Raw genomic sequence first — 20,855 nt, 5'->3', positions numbered from 1 at the left:
TGGTGATTAGTGAGCTTGCTTTGTCAAAAACTTCAGTTTCTAGGAGGATGTATGTTTAATGTATACAATGTTTTCTATAGTTTCCTCATTTACAACACTTGCACAGTCTTGATCATGCAAACTACTAATCATTTTAATAATCTATGCTCATTATTGTCTATTTTATTAAAGCCATGTTCGGCTATAGGACAACCTCATTTGTTGCTGATTCGTTGCTAGTTATTATTTGTTCTTTAGCATGTGTGTGTCAGGAAGAGTTCCTACAACTCCAAAGAGTTCCTAGGACTCCAAAAAATTATCAGCACCTAATGCTCCCAGGTCCACGCACAGCCGTGATGAGAGATGAAGTTCTGCTTAGACTGATTTTTTTTTTTGAGAAGTTCTGTAGAAAACAATAACTAGCTTTTGTAATATGTAATTTAATACCAGAGGTAAACTATTTAAATATTCTTTCAAATCTTTACGAAATACTGCAATCATATCTTACGAGAGAGTTGGGATTTTTAATTGTCAGTGTATGTTAATTATACTTGGTTTACAGATAAAATGGCCAGAAATGTTAACCACTGTAAATGCTGTCCTTCCAGACTCAGAATGATTTCATGGTGATCTGCAATGTTGCAAAAATCTTAGAGCTCGTAGTTCCACTAATGGAGCACCCAAGTGAGACCTTCCTTGCCACTATTGAGGAAGATCTCATGAAACTCATCATCAAATACGGCATGACGGTGAGGTTTAATTGTTGCTATTCAGTTGTTGGTTCCATTTCATGTGTTGAAATGTATGGGTTTGATTTAAAGAAATTTTATCTTCAATATGAAGTTTGTGCTGGTCATAGGACTGGTAATTTCTGAGCCAAGAAAAAACAATATTCTTGGTTTACCCAAGTCTGTATGTGATGTTGCTATATTTTAATGATTATGAATTTGGGCAGGGCTTTTCAGAGCAGTCTGGGAGATGAGTATTACATCTGCTAGAGCATTAGTTTTAGTTTTACATAGCTCTTTGCTTACATAACTTTACAAAAATCTGAATTTTAATTTCTGAATAAATAATTCATTCATTTCCTCTTGCTTCTAGGTTGTTCAGCATTGTGTGAGCTGTCTTGGGGCTGTTGTGAACAAGGTGACACAAAACTATAAATTTGTGTGGGCCTGTTTTAATAGATACTATGGTAAGTGAAATCACAGCATGTATTTGTCACTTTTGAGTTTTGGTTGCATGCTTTATCTTAGCGATACACTGTGATTACCACACAACTGATTAAAACTTTATCTTCTTGTAGGTGCACTTTCCAAATTAAAAAGTCAACACCAAGAAGACCCCAACAGTACAATACTTACTGCCAATAAACCAGCACTCCTTAGATCACTTTTCACTGTTGGAGCATTATGTCGGCATTTTGATTTTGATCAGGAAGACTTTAAGGGCAACAGTAAGGTAAAATGACTTTTATTTACTCTCCAAGTCTTATGTATTCTTTTATTTGAAAGCAGAGCATTCCTAGTCATGCAAAGCTATGTATTTTTTTATAATGCTTATGACTGAGATTTTTAGCTTGTAAATACATGTTTTTTCCAAAGGCTCTTCAGTAAGATTGTTTCTCCTCTACTTTTTGATTTTTATTCTTTTTTTAAGAGATTAAAAACACCTGTTTCATCTTCAAATACCTATTATTTCTGTTTTAATTTGCTCAGGTTAACATTAAGGATAAGGTACTTGAACTTCTGATGTATTTTACAAAGCATTCAGATGAAGAAGTACAGACAAAAGCCATTATTGGCCTCGGTAAGAAATACTAAAAGTTTTTACTATTCTGCTATAGTAAAAATACATGCATTTTAGCAGGATGTCGTGTATTTGTGTTGTGGCAGGGAAGCTTATTTAAAATCAAAGTTCACCGCATGTTTTATTTGAGAACTGACTGTAGCAATATAGTCAAAGGGATACTAGGTGTATTTCAGCAGCAGATTAGTTTTGACAGTGGATGCTTTTTGGGTATTTGATCAAGTCTTCAGAAGCAGCAGATTTCTAAAGTAATAAATGACATTTTTTTTCCTCCATGTGAAAGTATGTTGTAGCTCCAGTTCTTGTTTTTCAGCCCACAAGGCATGGTTAAAGAATGACTAGAAAAATAAAAAGTGCTGGAAACTTTTCAGACACTATTAAGTAAGGGCAGATCTTCAGCTGGAGTCAAGGAAGCTCTGGCAGTTTCTACCAACTGGGGGATCTTCTGTGAGATTTCGTTAGGCATTGAGATGATGTCATAGCCTAAATCCTACAGTTCCTTTTTGGATTTGGGCTGTATTTCAATTTCAGATAGGTTCTTTTACTTGAAGGTATTACTATGGTATCTCAGTGAATTGCAATAGTACATGAAGTGGCACTGAGTAGCTTGTATCATGTTCATCCTCTTCTCAAGGACAAAAACTGTAAATTTGGGAGGCTCTTGTTTGGGTGGATAGGTCTTGGTTTATGAAAGAGGTCAGTCCATGGTTAGGGCTTAGTCCAAAGAAAGTAATTTCCCCTGCGCTTGAGTTTGCATTGTGTAGTTAAACTGTGGAGAAGAGTTTACCTCCTCTAGCACGGTCCTTATCCTAGAGGATAGAGGGCTTTTAGATATCCTGCTTCAGGCCAGGTAGGGCTCTGAGGGTAAAGACTGAGACTGAATCGTGATTTGATATTCTGTGAGAGACCACTTAAGAAATCCAAGCAGGATTAATGGCTTTATAGTTGCCTCTGTCGCAGGAGCAGTACTACAGCGTTGTGGACTAGCTGGGTTTTTTCTAGGCGTTACATCAAGATGCATGTTTGTTTTAGCCTAGCTGAAAGACAGGAAAACATAAATAGCCTAACTTACTGTCCTTTACAGGACATTGCAGGTGGGGTGGGGGCTATTGTCTTGCTAACCATAGACATGATTACTTTACATTGCAGGTGGGATGGGGACTGTCATCTTGCTAAGCATATGCATGATTGCTTTATTCATGGATGCTGAGAATGTTTTATTAGCCAAAAATGCTTCTAAATTAGAGACTGAACTGAATTTTGAGTCAGCAGCACTTCTAAACCTACAAAGTGATCCGAAATGGTATACGCTGTTGCTAATTTAGGTTAAAATCCTTATGAAATAAATACTCCCCTGACTAAGAATCAGCGGTCCTTTGTCAAGGATAAGGCAGAGTCTTGGGAAGATTTCAGATAGTTTTCAAGAGAAGACTTTAATAGGTATATGAATAATGACAGCAAGAGGTACAAATTTCAGTTTACTGCATTTGCTATGTTTTTCTTTCAAGGCTTTATTTTTAAACACTTGTGATGATTATCTTTTTTTTCTACTTTTGCTTGGCCTCCATGTGAATAGTTCTTTATAATAGTTTCTGCAGAATGTTTTTCTCCAAATGTGTTAGAAAAGCAGTGGTGAACTTTTAGCAATGTGGTTCACTTGTTTTTGGAGGAGAGTTCCTAGTCATTGAGATGCAGGCCACTGCACTGAACTTGCTTCCAGACCTGTATAACTCTTACTGCAACTGCCCTGGGTTGGCGCCCGCTGCTTATTCATCAGACTGAGTATTGCTGTCACGGCTAACAAAATTCCTTATAAGCTTTGGATGGTGTCCACATGAAAAAGCAGTACTATTTGGACTAGAGAGAAATGAGAAGAAATGTGCTAAATCTCTTGTTTGATTTATGTTTTGCTTAAGTGCTTGACAACATTCTCTCAAAGCAAAGAACAGACCCTTGTAAAACTGCTTTCTGCCATCTCTCTATTGTACTTGCAGCACCTGAGTGAAAGATTGTATTTTATTTCATACCTATATTTGAGGCAAGACTTAAAAACAAAAAAGAAAAAAAACCCAACAGTTTCTAGAAGATAACGAACCTCTTTTTTTTCCTCCACTCTCCCTTTAGGATTTGCGTTTATACAACACCCAAGTTTAATGTTCGAACAGGAAGTGAAGACTCTGTACAACAGCATTCTTTCAGATAAGAACTGCTCAGTAAACTTAAAAATCCAGGTGTTAAAAAACCTCCAAACCTACTTGCAGGAGGAGGATACACGGATGCAGCAGGCAGATAGAGACTGTAAGTGTTGAGTTCTTCTCTGCTAATGAGGCATGGAAAATCTAACTTTATTGCATAAAATTACCATACATGTGAAGTGAGTCACTTAAGATTGTTATCTAATCAGTAATATCTTAAAATAAAGTATCTTAGAATAATTTTCCAAAATGAATTATGTGCATAGGTGTATTGAGAAGTGTAGCTTATTATTTACCTTCAAAATGTAGAAATCCTGGAAGCAATCGTGAATACATAATTCTGTAATTATGGTAGTAAATACTTTTCGTCAAATTCTTCTCTTAAGGTTAACTTGCAGATACTGTAAGAAATTTTTTAAAACAAAAACCTTTATTTGGAAACAAGACTTTAATAAAGTCTTGTCTCTTTAGCTTTTTTGAAGTATATTTTACTATTAGATTGTTATAAGTCTCATGAGATCATAAATCCATTCTAAGATAGCTCAAATACATATATGTTCTAAAGCTTAAAGACAAGTATGCATGAAGTAGTGGCAGACCAAGTGATCTTGTGATGAGTGTGCTATTGCTTTTGTCCTTTTCACAGGGAAAAAAGTAGCAAAACAGGAAGACCTGAAAGAAATGGGTGATATTTCCTCAGGGATGAGTAGTTCCATCATGCAGCTATATCTCAAACAGGTCCTTGAGGCTTTCTTTCATACCCAGTCCAGTGTACGCCACTTTGCTCTAAATGTCATTGCACTGACATTAAACCAGGGTCTCATCCATCCTGTTCAGGTATGGTAGGCCTTTATGATGGGGATTCTTGTTGCTCAGCTGTTCAGAAGTTTTTAGATAAATTTCGAGATCATTGTGTTTTTTTTTAATTCCAGCTCTGTTACAGTAATTTCTTATTGTAGCAAGCTGCCTTTACAGTAAACAAATTTTGAAATTTGGTTTATGCGGATAAGCTAGTGAGACTCCAAACACTGTTTTCTGTTGTCTTTGCCTCAAGATCTAAAAGTCCAGCCGGAGCCTAAAGAGCACTTACAAATGCATATTAGAGTATATTACTTTCTTGTTATAAGTTTAAATTTCAAGCATATGCTCAGCCTTTTTCTTCCCTTGATTCTCTACACTGAACTTTATCAGCTTACCTCTTCTTCTCCCCCCAACCCCTGCGTCCTCCAAACAGTATGAAATTCCACAGTCAATATCAGAACTATCTTAAGTCGTCATCTCCACTATTCTTTGCTTGTATCATATTTTTATGATTATTTTTAATGCCACAGCTATTGTGCATGTTACGTTACAAATGTTGGGTTTTTTTAAATAGTATCTTTTGTAGTGTAAATGGACTTCTGAGTTTGAGAGAGAGATAATGCTACCTGATACCTTGAATAGCTTTTATCATTATTTATAATGCTGCTTTCCCTTGTAATTTGTATTATTGTTTGCCAAAAAGTAGTCAAGTAGTAAGTTGCATAGAGTTTCATATTCTAGTTCCTGGAGTAGTCAGAATATAACAAGAACAACATTATAATAGAAAGAAGGCAAAAGAGAGAGTGTGAGAGAGGTGGTACAATGACTCTGAATAATCATTTCATTTGTTTTTCAAGTGTGTGCCGTACTTAATTGCTATGGGCACAGATCCAGAGCCCTCTATGCGAAACAAAGCTGACCAGCAGTTGGTGGAAATAGACAAAAAATATGCTGGGTTCATTCACGTAAGTAATTTTAATTTAAATTTTTACATAATACTGATTTTCTGTTCTCCGATGGTTTAACAGTTAAACGTGCCTCATCTACAAAAAAAGAATATAAAGTGACAAATGACCAGTAGCTGTAAACAACAGTAGAGGAGATCCCAACTCCCTCCCATACTCCCTCACTTTCCAAACCTACTCGTATTCCACTGAGATTGGAGCATTGCACTCAAACAGATACCTAATTCAATAGAAGGCTAGGAGATGAAATTTGCTATATAGGCAGCTGGGATTTAAGGTAGTGTATAGGTGAGGCAATACTACGCTGAACAATAGTAAAGGCTGATATGAGAAGAGTTGGGTGTACTGTCTAGCCGAGTTTCAGTAGATGCTGAAACTGGAACAGAAGCCCTGGAGTAAATAAAATCAGCTGGAAAATTTAAGATATGTGCAAAAAGACTGATTTTCTGTTAGCCCTCTAGCAGTCATACGGACTTAATATTTTATTTTACTACAAGTTAGGTCAAGCATACAATTTTGGTAAAATATCCTGTTACAGGTGTGTGAACATTTCTGTATTCTTGAAAATAGTTTAAATTTAAATACGTGACTGCAGTGGGTAAACGGATTAGCTGTGTATTTCTAATAAAGTGTTTGCAGTGAAGCTGTTTACAAGACATTACAATCTCTGCCACAAATAATGTTCTAATTGGTTTGCTAACTCAAAAAATAATGTGACTGCAGTTCATGTTTGGAAGTTAAACTTCAGATGAACATACACTTAGAAAGAAAAAAACTAAAAAATGAGTTAGCAATTCATGTTGACAGGCAAGAACTATGGAATTCTGGGATCTGCATTTTTAAATTTTCCACTGCAGAAATTATATTATTTTGTGTTTCAGCTTTACTGTTTGGAAGCCACAGTTTAAATAAAAATAAATACTTTTCTGTTACAGATGAAAGCAGTGGCTGGTATGAAGATGTCTTACCAGGTTCAACAGGCAATTAATACCTGCCCAAAGGACCCTGTAAGAGGTTTTAGACATGATGAATCATCCAGTGCTTTGTGTTCACACCTGTACTCCATGATTCGAGGGAACCGTCAACACAGACGAGCCTTTCTAATTTCTTTACTCAACCTCTTCGATGATACCGCTGTAAGCATCACACTTCCTTCATTTGAAAAAGAATTAAAATATAGCGTCACAAGTGCAAATTCTCCTTTAAAATTTTTTTGATGTAATTATCAATAACTTTATTTCCCTAATATATTTTATTATGTTTTGTAGTATGAGGTATTAACCTATATAATAGAACACATTCGTTTACTTTTGCATTATTTCATAATTTTCCTATAGCCAGTTTGAATTTATCAGAGATAATATATATATGATAAAATATTCAGCTCTGACTGAAGTTTGCTTATGTACATGTTGTTTAGGGTGAGGTAAGAGGAGTTACCTAGGATGAAATTTGTAATACTATTTTTGCTGTAGACTGTTAGAACACAGGATAACTATAAATCTGTAATATATTTGTATGTATATTTATATGTACACTTCTATAAAATGTTTTTTTTTCTTAATTTGCAGAAAACAGAGGTGAATATGCTCTTGTATATAGCAGACAATCTAGCCTGTTTTCCTTATCAAACACAGGAAGAGCCACTGTTTATAATGCATCATATAGACATTACACTATCAGTCTCCGGTAGCAACCTACTACAGTCGTTTAAAGAGGTAAATGCATTTGTATTTTAATACATGTATAATGATGACAGTATAAGCTTTCTATAATTTGGTCAGTTTTTCAGCGAGTACAGTTCTGTTATTGTGACAAGTAGCATTATTTTGTAATCAGTAATGTAACACCCTCCCCACCCCCAAAAAAAACCAAAAAGCAAAACCCCACACACCTTTCTGTTCTGGCCTGAATATGACAGATACTAGTTTAAAATTTACCTTAGCGATATGCTAACATTTAAAAAAGAATGAAGAATTTTGAGATGATAACAATAATTAATTGCATGCTTTTGGAAGTAGATGAACCTAAAATCTTCGTGAAATGCTGATTTATTGTGGTTGTGTACTTTTGATTTAGTTTGCTGTTTAATTGCTTTTGCTGTCAAGTAGCTGAAGGCAGTTACATGTCTGTTGCCTGGGAGACATTAAATATCTCTGTTATTGCAAGAAAAGAGAACACAGTCTTTCTTTTCTTAAAGTAGCATTTAAGAACCCCAGACGTGGCATAGTATCTATTTTGGAGGTGTTACATGACCCTGTAAGACAGGCCTCTCTGAAAAATATTAATGTCTCCTTTTCCTGAACAACTTTAGCAGTAGAAAATCCAAAGCTTTAGGGAGCAAACTTGTTTCTGGAATTATTGGTCTGACTGTAAGTACAGTCGGAGTTGATGCCTGGAAACTACACTGCTCTGAATTCCCACTGCCCACCAAAGTCAATTTTTGATCTGCTAGAAAGAGACAGTACATTCTTGAGATTGAGGGCAATGTGTTAACACCTCCGTAGCACCCAGCACAGTGAAGATGAGATCCTGTTTGGGGCATCTTAGGTTCTGCGTCATGAAAAATCATAAGATGTGCGATAATACTGCAAGTGTGAAATTCTGTAGCTCTACAAGTAGTAGAATTGATTATTAGTAATACTGTGCATGATCACTTGGGGTTTCTCCAGTCAGCAGTAGAATTAGTGTCACAGAATTCTATCACAGAGGCAAGCTTTGACTCGTCTGTACCAAAGTAGATATGGAAATATATGTAACACAAAAATTCAATTTCTGTCTTGATTTATTGTATTTTACCTTCTAGTGCATTTTACTGGCATTGTTAACAAAACTCAGCACAATCTTTTTAAGAATAGCTTGCCAGTGGAGTACTTTGTGCTTTTGTTGCCCTTGTTCCCACCTTGAAAAAAGTGTGAGCTTTGGATCAAACTGGGGGGGTTGAGCATTTTTTAATCTTTGAATATGAAGTTATGAATTAATAACATTATTCAGGGAATTCTTGTTGATTTAGGCCAATGAAGATTTTTTTGAAAGATTTTTGAGATAGGTACATGATACTACTTACCCTAATCTTGGAATGTATGTTAACTTCTCTATCTCACAGTCTATGGTGAAAGAAAAAAAAAAGGAAAGAAAACCGTCATCAGATGAGGAGACTGAGAGTGACAGTAACAGTGGTAGTGAGAGCGAAAGTGAGGAGGAAGCTTCCAAGCCTCGGAGGTTGCGGAAACGAGTAGACTCTGATTCAGACTCTGATGAAGAAAATGATATAAATGCTGTGATGAAATGTTTACCAGAAAATTCAGCTCCTTTAATTGAATTTGCAAATGTCTCCCAAGGCATATTATTACTTCTGATGCTGAAACAGCATTTAAAGAACCTCTGTGGATTCTCTGATAGGTAAGGATAATTAGATAACAGAAAGGCTATCAGTTTGTAATCTAGTAACTTGTTTCTAAGGATTAAGTGTGGAAGAATGTTTAAAAGTTGATTGTAACAAATTATGTAAGCAATATGTTTGTTCAAGAGGAAAAAACAAGCATAGCAAGTTAAAGGTAATGAAGTAGAAATTCTGATTTAGGAAAAGCAACAACTTCATTTCTTATCAGGATGTCTACTGCATACTGAGTGATAAAAATATAACTACTTTTCTTGAAGATTTTAAAAGTTTCTAAAAAACTGCTTTGGGTTTTTCTTAAAAGCTCTTCCCTTTGTTTTCTTTAAACAGTAAAATTCAGAAATATTCTCCATCTGAATCTGCAAAAGTTTATGATAAAGCGATAAACAGGAAGACAGGAGTGCATTTCCATCCAAAACAAACTCTGGATTTTCTGCGGAGCGATATGGCTAATTCCAAGATCACTGAAGAAGTGAAGAGGAGTATAGTAAAACAATACCTAGATGTAAGTAAAGTAGCGCTGCAGAACTAAAACTTTTTTAACACTGTATAAGCTTGAAAGTAGATGGTGAGGAGTTAGATGAACACTTCAAAATGTTGAGTTCCCGGTAATATTATGTGATGTTTTTGTGACTCACAACTCCCTTGCAGGATAGCAAGATTATCATTCAAGGTCTTATAATAAATTTAAACACCATAAGAGTAGTTTCAACTAAAGGATTTCCATCTTTATGAAATGTTTTCTAATTTCTGGTGTCGGTCATTTATAGCATTCCTATAGATCTTGTCTGCTTTATCCCTGACTGCTTCCGTTACAGGAACAGAGACTAGATCTAGTAGATCTAGTGTATTTACCTTTTCTTTTGGCAATTCTTTAAAATGTTAACTAGAGAAAACTTTTTAAACTATGGGAACACAGGAAGAAAACTTTTAGATACCTAGCAGAACATGAGAGGAAAATAAAAAGTTTGTAGAACAAACAAAAAACACAGGCCATCCAACTTTGAAGTTGTCTACCATTTGCTTTATCCTGTTTCCTTATGTTTCCATTTAGGTTTTTTTAATATAGTGTGACATAAATGTCTCTTTAAAGTTACAATCTGGATGAATCTTTTTTTTAATTTTTTTTTATAGTTCAAGCTCCTTATGGAACATTTGGATCCTGATGAAGAGGAAGAAGATGGAGAGGTGTCAGCTAGCACAAATGCTCGAAACAAAGCAATTACCTCGCTGCTTGGAGGAGGCAGCCCTAAAAACAATGCAGCTGAGACAGAGGACGATGAAAGTGATGGGGAGGATAGAGGAGGAGGCACTTCAGGGGTGAGGCGGAGGAGGAGTCAACGTATTTCGCAGCGTATTACGTAAAATGATTTTTATGTGCTTATAAATGTCAGTCTATTATATTAAATGTACACCAAGTAATGTAATCCACATGAAAGAAAGCATTTTGTAGATAGAGATTCTCTACTTAACCGTTTATACAACTTTTGTAGAAAGTTTAACAGAAAAGACAATAAAAAAAAAAACCAACCTAGAAAATGAGATTTATCCAGTATAAAAGGTTATTAATTTTCCTTTGGAATGTACTGTGTGTTATCCTTTTTATTGTTGCCAAGTTTTTATGTAGCTTTATGATTCATGTGTATATATAATTTTATATATCAATAAGAGATAAAGACACGGGTACAAATTAAGAGTATGTGGTTTTACAAGGATATGTTAACCCCTTGGCGCTGGCGGTCGCGGTGCGTCTCATTGCCGGCAATGGAATGTGTGCCGGGAAATCCCAACTCCCGGCGTCAAGGGATTAAAAGCAATAAAAGCAATAATTTCACTAAAGTTCTTTTGTGTAACACTTGGTCTTTTTTCCCCCCAATGTTTTAGTCATTGAGAAGGTCAAAACGAAATTCAGACTCTACGGAGTTGGCAGCACAGATGAATGAAAGTGTTGATGTCATGGATGTCATCGCTATTTGCTGTCCAAAGTACAAAGACCGACCACAAATTGCAAGAGTAGTACAGAAAACCAGCAATGGCTTCAGTGTTCAGTGGATGGCAGGCTCCTACAGTGGCTCCTGGACTGAGGCTAAGCGCCGTGATGGCCGCAAACTGGTGCCTTGGGTAGACACTATTAAAGAGTCAGACATTATTTACAAAAAAATTGCTCTAACGAGTGCTAATAAGCTGACTAATAAAGTGGTTCAGACTTTACGATCGCTGTATGCCGCCAAGGATGGAACTTCCAGCTAATGAATTTGTACATGCAGCCAAATTTACAGGAATTGAAATAACAGAAAAACTTGAAATATCAACTTTCTGGCAAAAAAATCAGTTAAATGAAGAGTAAGAATGGAACCTGGGACGCAGGAAAAAAAGAAGGAAATGTTTGGTAAACATTTTTGTGGGAGCTTCCTTCGCTGTTGTGCAGCAGAAACTTCTCAGTTCATTTTTACTCCCACTGTATTATAGTTTAACAAAAAATTGTTTATATCTTGAAAAAAAACTTTCTGTTTAAAAAAAAATAAACAAGTGAATGTTGGAAATTAGTCTGTTAATGTTCTTAATAAAGTGTTCTTGGAGTTTAACCTAGCAGCGGATGGCTTTCTTTAGCTTAGCCCAGTTTCCAGGGAAGCATTGTTTTTCCAGGCTGTAAAATGGCAGAATCTCCTGGACATATAATTTATTCTGTTGAGAAAAAAAAAAAAAAAAAAAAAAAAAAGAGCATGCAGTATCTATGACCTATCTGCAGGAGGAGTTTTTGTAAATGTAGATTTTGATGTATTAGGTCACCCTGAAATAATACAAGAAAAGGGATCCCCAGCAAATCTGGTGGAACGAATACTGCAATAAATTTTTTTACTTCTCTTTGTTACTTGTCTGTTTCCATTTGAATTTCTTATTGTAAAGATCTGTTTAAATCCATTTATATTATTTTGCAGTCTTTTATGTAAAATTTACTATATCAGTGGTTTTCAAAACAAGACATAAAATATTGTTTATACAGTTTGTATAGGCTGACTTCTGAATAATTGGTATCTTTTTATTTTTATCCCTTAAAGGGTGTAAACACAAGTTAACTCCAGGGTTTTATTGTATCCTGCAATATTTAGTATTAACTATATGATTTAGCACTGTGCCAAACACATTTTCAAGAGTACATTTTGATATAAAAGAAACTATAGTTTATTCCTTGTATGCTTCAATTTCTTTCTAATGCTGTCCAAATGGTAATTTATGATAGTTTAAATTTTGGGAAAGCTGAATGACTATTCTGCTTGGGCTAACCAGCCATGTATGCATTTCTCTGGGTTAATATATAGAGGTTTGTGTCAAAAGGAAATAGCTACCAGTATCTGAGGAGTGAATGGGTATGAATCTGGGTAATTAATGCTACATTCCTTCACAAATGAATTTTTTAAAAAATGTTTGTATATTAGACTATTTTTTTTACTAATTGAAAGATGTTTTCACATTTTATACATTGAAAAAATGCTATTGAAAGCTTTTGGAAGCATTTGCTTCAATCGTGTTGCCACAAGCCTTTCATAAGCAGTTCTTTCTAGATAGTAACAAAAGAAGCAGAACAGAAAAATTCTAAAACAGCTGAACTTTTTAGGGGAGTATTAAACCCTGCTGTGTTTTCAAATGTATTTATCTAAAACAGGTGTTCCTCAATAAGTAAATCTTTCTTTCTATTATGTTTATTTTCTTTTACAATTTTAATTTATGGTAGGATGCTGTTTTTATGAAACTAGCTTGCAGAATTCTAATACTTTATTTGATTTGTGAGGAATAGTAACAGTATTCCAAAATATTCTCATGTACAGAAAAAATATTAAACTGAAATGATTAATAACTCCTCAGAATCTAGCTAGTAATTGTTCCTATGTGAAATGCCTTTTTGCTGTTTCACCACTGGAATTTTTCTGAACAGAAATATTTTCCCACCTTTTTTCTTCACTGGTGATGTTGCTTTCTTCATTGTACAAAAAGCCACGTCTGGGGCTAAAACAGATCTTGTTAAAGTAGGAAGAAGCAGGAAAAAAACAGAAGTCATCCCTGCACCTCTGGACGTAGGACATTAGGTAGCAAACAATGAAATATTGTCTATCTCAGGACCAAGAGCAGCTTTTATAGTGGGAATTTCGTACTTTGAGAATAGAGGGGGATTATGACATGTCACAAGTTATTAGTACAAAGCATTGAAAATATTTCACAAGTGAAAACTCCTGAATGATAAAAACAAGAATTCCATATGGAGATGCAGTTTAAAATGAAGTTGTTTTATTAGTCTGTTAGCCATTTCTGATGCTCTTTATATTAAAGCATCGTGTTTTTAATAGGTAATACAAACATTTCCTTGTTCATAAACAAAAGTGTTTCATGGTCATGTGGCTTTCCCAATAGCAAAGAGTTTTATTTCAGTTTGTTTGGTATTTATTAGAATAAAATATCAGAAAGAAATTATAATTAAACAACAAAAACCTGAAGTCTAAAGTTGTCTTAGCTGAGAGGATTTGGACTATTACTATATTGTGTGTTATGCCAAAGGGCTGTTGGCTATAATATAATATAGACTTATAAAATTGATTATAGATTATTGAATAAGATTCTGACTAGTTAGAGTTGAATTTTCCCCTTCTGTACTATTCCTAATTCATGGTAATATTTAGTTTTGTTTTGCCAATCACAAATGCTTTGCCTATCACATTTACATTACTTGCTGTGAAAGAAAAAGGTAGCAGAGTTCATTTTTGGAAATCAGATTCCTGTCAGCTCTGTATAATAAGGGTTTGTGATTCTCAGCTATATGAAACCGAATGCTTGAGGCTGCAATTGTAATCAGTACTTACTCTGGGAAGCAACTGAGGGTTTACCAACATAAACCACATTATTGACAGTAGCATATACCAAGATAAGTTTGTTTGTTTGTTTGTTTTTACATAAAAAAGGAAAAAAACATGCTGCAGTGCAGTAATTGATACAGTAACAAAATTTTACTCCTTTGTTTTGACATAGCTTTGTAGTATTTTTTCACTGTATGGCTGTAGATTTTTACATACATAACTATAATGACTATTGAATTTTTTTTTTAATTCTTACTATTTTCTCCCTTTGAATACATGTTCTGTACATGAAAACTTGTTGAGGTAACTTACATAACAAAGGGATATTGTCAAGCTTTTAAAATTAACACTAGTCATATTGTACTTTTTAAGAAAACACAGAGACTTCCACAATCTAAATAAATGAGAATGAGATGATTATTTTTAATCTTCCACCTCAGTACTGTAAAATTGCAGAATAATTTTTGAGTATTTTCATGATCTGCAGCTATGAAAGATCACAATAGTTTTCTGACAAAACTTTAATTACAAATAAGTATTTTTTTAAATGATTCAGTAATGCCCTTTTGTATTTTTTGAGGTTCCCTATTGCTTATATTAACTAATCTAACATGTATAGAGTTAGATGTGGGCAATATTCAGCGTAAGTATTTTAGTGAAGTGTGGCCGTTAAAAAGCTATTTAAAGTTTTAAAGTTTAAGTCAAACTTTAGCATTTGTTTTGATGTTGTGATGTCACAAGTGAGAATATTGTTAATGTAGAATAATTGGGTTGTGATAACATTAACATGAAATACACTGTAGCACTGAAATAGTTCTTAAAAGTGCTTGTGGCTCACAACCGCAATAAGTTAGTAGTTGCGGCTGACTCATCTGGTGCTAGTTAAGCAGCAGGATATTCTGCCTAAATGTAGGTATTAATGTTCCATATTAATGAGCGGATCAATTCAATTGATCCTCACTGTAAAGCTCGCACTTCTGTTTTAGCTCTGAGCCCCAGACCTGTGTTCTTGAAGCTGAATCCAAACAAATACCCAGTGCTTTTGTCTGTGGGCCCAACGCTCCTAAATCTCATAGACTAGAAAGAGCAAGAGCTCAAGGCACAGGTGTTATTTTCTAGTTTGCTTCCACTCACTGAAGAGCCACGCTGTAATCATACAGGCATTTCCATATCCCTCAGAGAAATTGTCATCTTATCGTTAAAGTACTGAGTTGTAATGGGTAAGTGAGTTTTTAATGTAAGTAGTGAGTTTTTAGTTTTCATGGTTCCTTGACTAAATATTAAAGTGTTATTGTTATATACAAATAAATTCATAGTATTTTCATATTTCATTTATTTAAAATAAATGTTTCAAGAGTTCAGTTTGGACCCTTCCAAAATGGAACTTGCAAGTTTTTATCCTAGAACGCGCCCACACACTTTTGTTTGGCTCCATTTCTCATTGTGCTCATAACACTCGCTTAGGCCTGCGACTGCCGAGGAATCTCTTCTTGGGTTATTCTGAAAGAACCCTTGCCAGTCTGTGTTCAACCCATCAGACTTTCATGTACAATATTACTAGTTTCTACTTGATTCAGATATGCTCACCTGTTTTTGGACTTCCCTTTATAGAAAACCCTTCCTTTCCCGTAGCAGCTATCAATAGCATCTATGCAATCTGAAGGAATAGTTCTCATCAGTATACATGTAAGTGCATACACTGTTTGCAGATCCCAAGTTGTGATGTGCCTCATCCAGCCATCCTTCTCAACGCCCATAGATCACATTAGTTTTGAAAATGAAAGGAAATACAGATATGTATTTAGTATCACCAGGAGGATCTGAACTCCTTAGCCTGTTTTTGGGGGAGAGGGGACGGAGGAGGTTGGGGGCATTTGATTCTGATGAGGAACATCATTAGTTTTGGCAACCAACTGCCATTATAGTGACAGTATGTGTGGCGTATGTTTTAGCAATCATCTATCGGGCAAAGCAATCTAGAACGCTGGAGATGTAGAAGTTACCAGTTAATTGATTGTCCCAGTTACAGTTTATGACACAAAGTGGCAAGTATTTCTCAGTATTTTGGTAACTATTGAAAGAAACGTTTTGATTTTGAAAGAGCTTTTCTTTATAATTGTACTTAGCAAAGCTCTGTTGAAAGGCTCGTATTTTTGTCCTAATAACAAGTATCCTGGTTTTAGCTTCTATCTTGTTCCCAAAGGCTGTAAGAGTGATTTACTTCCCCCCCCCCCCCCCCCCCCCCCCCGCCCCAGTGGACTGACTGTCAAACAAGGTTACTACTTACCTATTTGTAATGTAGCCTCTGTGTTTTTGAAGTTGCAGTTCTGAGCAGGAAACACACACACATATCCAACTTTTTTTTTTTTTTTTTGTCAGTTAGCTCATTTTCACTGCACTTCCTTCTTTCCCTTCCCACAAAATAGTTTCTGAGTTTGTTTTACCTGCTGCTCATTTGACATACTCCATCCCATTATAGCAGCCTACAAAATTTAACCCAGTATGTTGGAAACATCCCAAGTCTGTCACTTTGGTTAATTTGTTTCTGTGAAATCATATAAGGGATCATCTGTTTCTTTCTAACATTGCTTTCACAAGCACAAACTTGGGACTTATGCTTTCCTGGGACAACAGTCTTGCTTCTGTCTTTTATTTTATTTGTGCTGTTTTCTTGTTAGGGTTTATGCTTTTATGTAAACAATATGGAACCTGACCTGCACTTAAATTCCTATATGCCAGGAATACATGTGTAGATGAGAAACTCAGCAGATTCCTGCTTGGCCTAATTGTGCTCTGTAAGCACAGGCAAACGAAATACAAAGATTCCTTGAGAAAATCCATTCATTTTTGATTCATAAGAAAACTTCTTTGATTCTTAGAGGTCTGTGTGGTGATGGATTTTGAAACTCAGCCTTGAGCGTAGCCTGTGAGGTGCATTCTTGCAGTTCTGAATAGTACTGCATTACGTCTCAACACAAATCTGCAATTTGGACTCAGGTAATACCAAGTTCTCTATGATCCGATCACTGCTCATCATTATTTGCTACCCAAAAGGACTGGTTGGGGAAAAAAGCGTAATGCACATAGTGGGATTTTCTAAAATATGTATGTGTACGTAACAGCTGTTACACATTTTATTAGTCTCAGTTTTGACCAGCTCAAAAGCAGGCTGGATAACTTTTTTTTTTTTTTTTTTTTTTTTTTTTTTTTTTAAACCAAGAATTAATTTAGAATTGAAAGTTTTTCAAAATCACCATTTGTGGTATTTTGGTTAAACTCGTGCCCCGTCAAACACAGATTTCTGGAAAGGCAGAAGTTTGTTCCTTTAATAACTTGTTCCTCCAAAAGGTCTGTCTGCTATGTTCTGAAAGTATCAATTGTATTTTAAAACCAAACAACCACAAAGAAGATTATTTCCTGAGTAACTGGAAAGCCACCTTCCTTTGAAGGTATTGCTCTGTTGGTGAGGATTCCTTTTCTTCCCTTCCTATTGAAATCCATGTGAACTGACTGGGGCAGAAGTTGCCACCAAGTCTGTGTTCAGCCTTCCTTCAGTCATCCATACCAAATCTGTTTGTTTCCAGATCAGCCAAAGTGGCTGGGCGCTTAGAGTCTTCCACGCACCTGTTTTCTCTATGGACAACATTGATTACTATTAGATGCTCCATGGTTGCTGGAGTTGTTCCTATCTTCAATTCAAAATGGTGGCTGAGAAATGCATTCAAAATGCTACTTCTTTAAATGTCAAATACTTTTAGAAGGCTGCACAGTTGGTCACCACGAGGCACATAGGTCTCTAAAAAGATCGTGAAGTAAAAAAGAACCTTAAGTGTTTTCTGAACCGACCTTCCTCTTTATTTGCTGTGTCTTTATACAGTAGAATGTGTTTTCTTGTTGTTTAAGTTCAGTAACGTTCCTCATGAGGATCTGAGTTGATGCCTTCTCTTTTCTGCCTTACACAAAGCTGTGCAGTGTGATTTCAAAAGCAAGTTCCAGGGTTGTATTGTTTGGGTACTAGCTATTAATAAAGATTTATTCCTTTTTCTTACAGAATTTTTCAAACTGTAGTGCAGACTTCAGTTTATGTACGTGTTCCAGTGCAAATGCAAGTCCTCGATTGTTTTGAAAGCTGTGTAAGATTCTTTTAAAGTAGTTTGTCCTATGCCTAAATATGCTGTCGTCCATCAGCGGACATGAGCATGATTTTGAGGAGCTAGGAAGCACAAAATGTACTTACCTTTCCTTGTATATTCCCCATAAATGACATCTACTTCCTTTTCTTTGCTGAGGCATTATTTTTGGAAATAAAGCATATATGCCAACCCAATATAGCTTAGGCTGTCTTTTCAAATAACTTGACAACTCTTCAGTAGTTTCTCAGTTAAATGTCTCAGCCAGAGCTCTGATGAAGACACAGACTTCTGAAATGTAAAATATGAAGATGTACATCTAAAGACAGTTGATGACAGGTAAGTACCATTTTCTTTTTTACTTTTCTTTGTAGCTCCCTTAATTATTAAGATTTTATATTAAAGAATAAGGATTGTCAAAGTAGCTTTTTATTTGTGTAGCTCTGTCTTCTGTTTCCTGGGGGAGGTGTGGGGGGTGTGTGTGGTTTCTGTTTTTTGGTTTTTTTTAAACTTTCTGGAAAGTACTGGAGCTACCCAAGATTAAAATGTGTTTTAAGATGTAGAATGGGTGGAAATAAAGTACAAAATATTAAAATATATTATTTCAAACTTAGACATCTTTTTTATAAGTCTGTGTATATGATATAATCCAATAAAATGATCTGATGTTAAGAGCTGTGAAGCTTCAGTAGCTCTGCGTCAGATGGATATAGCCTACTATTAGGTTGATAAAAGAAATATAGGTTTCTAAGTTATGTTTCCTTGGATGGGACCCCAAAAATGTTACTGTGCTTTAGGAAATGAAAATTGCTTGTGCCACTTCAGCATTTCTAAAAATTTATCCCACTAGAATCTTGACTGTTTTCTTTTTTAAATTATTTTTATTCCATTTCTCATTTTTCCATTACAACTACATATGTAAAATTAGGAGATTATATATCATTTATTTCCTAAATTTTCCTCCTCCGTATTTCAGTATGTATTTTCCCCTTTCTCCAGCTGATCTATTTTGTAACTTATGCTATTTGGCTTACGTTCAGAAGCTTTTAGTTAATAAGCAGACAGATAAATCTGAAGTTCTCCCATGAAAACAGGACATATGCTAATATTAAGTGCTCCTCTTCCTTCCTCTGCATCTCTCTCCAGCAGATACTTGGGAAAATGAAGAGATGTCTTACAATGGATGCCACTTACAAACAGTACAGTAAAACTGAATTTGGATTTAGTCCTTCAAGTCTAAGGCTCAGCCAACTGCAAGCTGCCATGGGGCTATCTACTCTTTTCACAAATGGACAATGTCTCTGTTAATTTTTCTAGTAGAATCACGGGATACTTGATCTGAGGATTTTGCCATTGGTAACTTTGCCAGGAGCAAATGTGCTGCTCTGCTTTCATCTCGTAGCCATTCAGAGATCTCCTGAAACTTACTTCTAGTTCTCCAGCTGTGTGTCAGGAAAGGATGCAGTGTTTCTCTTCATCGAAGCACCCTGTTATGTTCCTAACAGGTTTGGACCTTCCCTTAAGCCTACAATAGCAGAGGGAAACCCGATTACATTAACATATCAGGAAAAAAAAGGCATTTCTTCAACCTATTCACAAGAGGTTATTTACTGATAAGGAATTTTGATACAGAGAATGTTATCTGGGCATTGTTTGCTCCTAAGGCAATATAGTAGAATATAGTATCTATTTTTCTGAAGAGAACTTGTTTCAACCTGCACCAGGTGAAATCGTCACTCACTGTTGTCTCCCAGTTGTTGTGGTTTCAGAGGAAAATGATCAATAGAATATCAAAATACTGGTAAAGTATACCTGTTCGTATGTGCTAAAACTGCCTTTCTTGGCTTCACAAGGAGGAATAGGACACCTTGGACTTGCATCAGTCTGCTGTGTCCGTGTTGACTTGGAATCTGTTCTCGTGCAAGACAGATGTCTCACTCATCAGGAATACCAGCGTTAGCCACCTACCCTGAGCTGAGGATTTTTAAGGCAATTCTGAACTGTTTTTTTGTCAGCAGAATGTTGCATAAGGTGGTTGTATCTTGCTTCTCTAAGTAAAAGTAGTCCTCCCCTTCACACTAACTTCAGCACACATTTAATTGCTGCTGATGCAGTTCCTGAGATAGTCCACATTCCTAACTGAACATCTGGATGCTGGGAACACCAATATCATACAGTGTAAATACCAGTTTCTGTATACCAGGAGCTAAAATCAGGCAGTACATGAAGTGTTTTAAGAAAAGGAACCTTTTCTGTCAACAACTTGGACAATGGCAGGAAGATGTTTCAAGACTGACTTTGCTGAAACGTGCTCTCATCTTTCTGGAGAATAGCTGAGATTATGATTTACATCTTTCTCTTCCTGGGGACAAAAGTGCACTTATAATTGAGATGTTTTTCTTCTCTCAAAGTTGCTCAACCACCTGTGGAAACTCACGGCTGAGTGGAATGATTCAGCTGCATTTTGGAGAAAAGAGCTTCTGTTCACAGCATTGTAACACTGGATTGTTTTGCATCCAATAAAATAGAAATGACGAATCACTACCATGAAAAGAACAAGACAAAAACAAAGCTCCTCTTATTCTGTCTTTTATAACAAATACATGATCCAAAGCACAAGGGATAATTTCATACCCCATTCTTAGGAGCATTTTTTTTCTTCAAAGCCCAGTCAAGAAAGTTCCTGTTGCTGTCCTGCTAAGGAGAGTAAAAAAACTGATGGGGCAGGA

The 20,855-nt window shown here is 35.6% G+C and overlaps 1 protein-coding gene across 5 annotated transcripts in view; it reads left to right on the top strand.

Annotated features, from left to right (window-relative positions):
- The window catches only part of LOC112982190 (NIPBL cohesin loading factor), a 155,914-nt gene extending 143,893 nt beyond the window's left edge, over nt 1-12,021 (top strand). For 4 of the 5 annotated variants that reach the window (XM_064501884.1, XM_064501886.1, XM_064501887.1 and 1 more), the window contains 13 exons: nt 588-728; nt 1,081-1,174; nt 1,286-1,440; nt 1,698-1,788; nt 3,913-4,086; nt 4,630-4,820; nt 5,642-5,749; nt 6,685-6,885; nt 7,321-7,467; nt 8,856-9,151; nt 9,480-9,654; nt 10,284-10,469; nt 11,034-12,021. In XM_064501884.1, coding sequence (XP_064357954.1) covers nt 588-728; nt 1,081-1,174; nt 1,286-1,440; nt 1,698-1,788; nt 3,913-4,086; nt 4,630-4,820; nt 5,642-5,749; nt 6,685-6,885; nt 7,321-7,467; nt 8,856-9,151; nt 9,480-9,654; nt 10,284-10,469; nt 11,034-11,399 — 2,325 coding nt within the window. In that variant the 3' untranslated portion in view covers nt 11,400-12,021. Of the gene's footprint in view, nt 1-587; nt 729-1,080; nt 1,175-1,285; nt 1,441-1,697; nt 1,789-3,912; nt 4,087-4,629; nt 4,821-5,641; nt 5,750-6,684; nt 6,886-7,320; nt 7,468-8,855; nt 9,152-9,479; nt 9,655-10,283; nt 10,511-11,033 lie in introns of all 5 variants that reach the window. The other variant, XM_064501885.1, reaches the window with a different exon arrangement.
- The last annotated feature ends 8,834 nt before the right edge of the window (nt 12,022-20,855 follow it).

The sequence above is a fragment of the Dromaius novaehollandiae genome, chromosome Z (assembly GCF_036370855.1).
Source record: "Dromaius novaehollandiae isolate bDroNov1 chromosome Z, bDroNov1.hap1, whole genome shotgun sequence".
Classification (NCBI taxonomy): domain Eukaryota; kingdom Metazoa; phylum Chordata; class Aves; order Casuariiformes; family Dromaiidae; genus Dromaius; species Dromaius novaehollandiae.
This window is presented reverse-complemented; position numbering and strand designations above follow the sequence as displayed.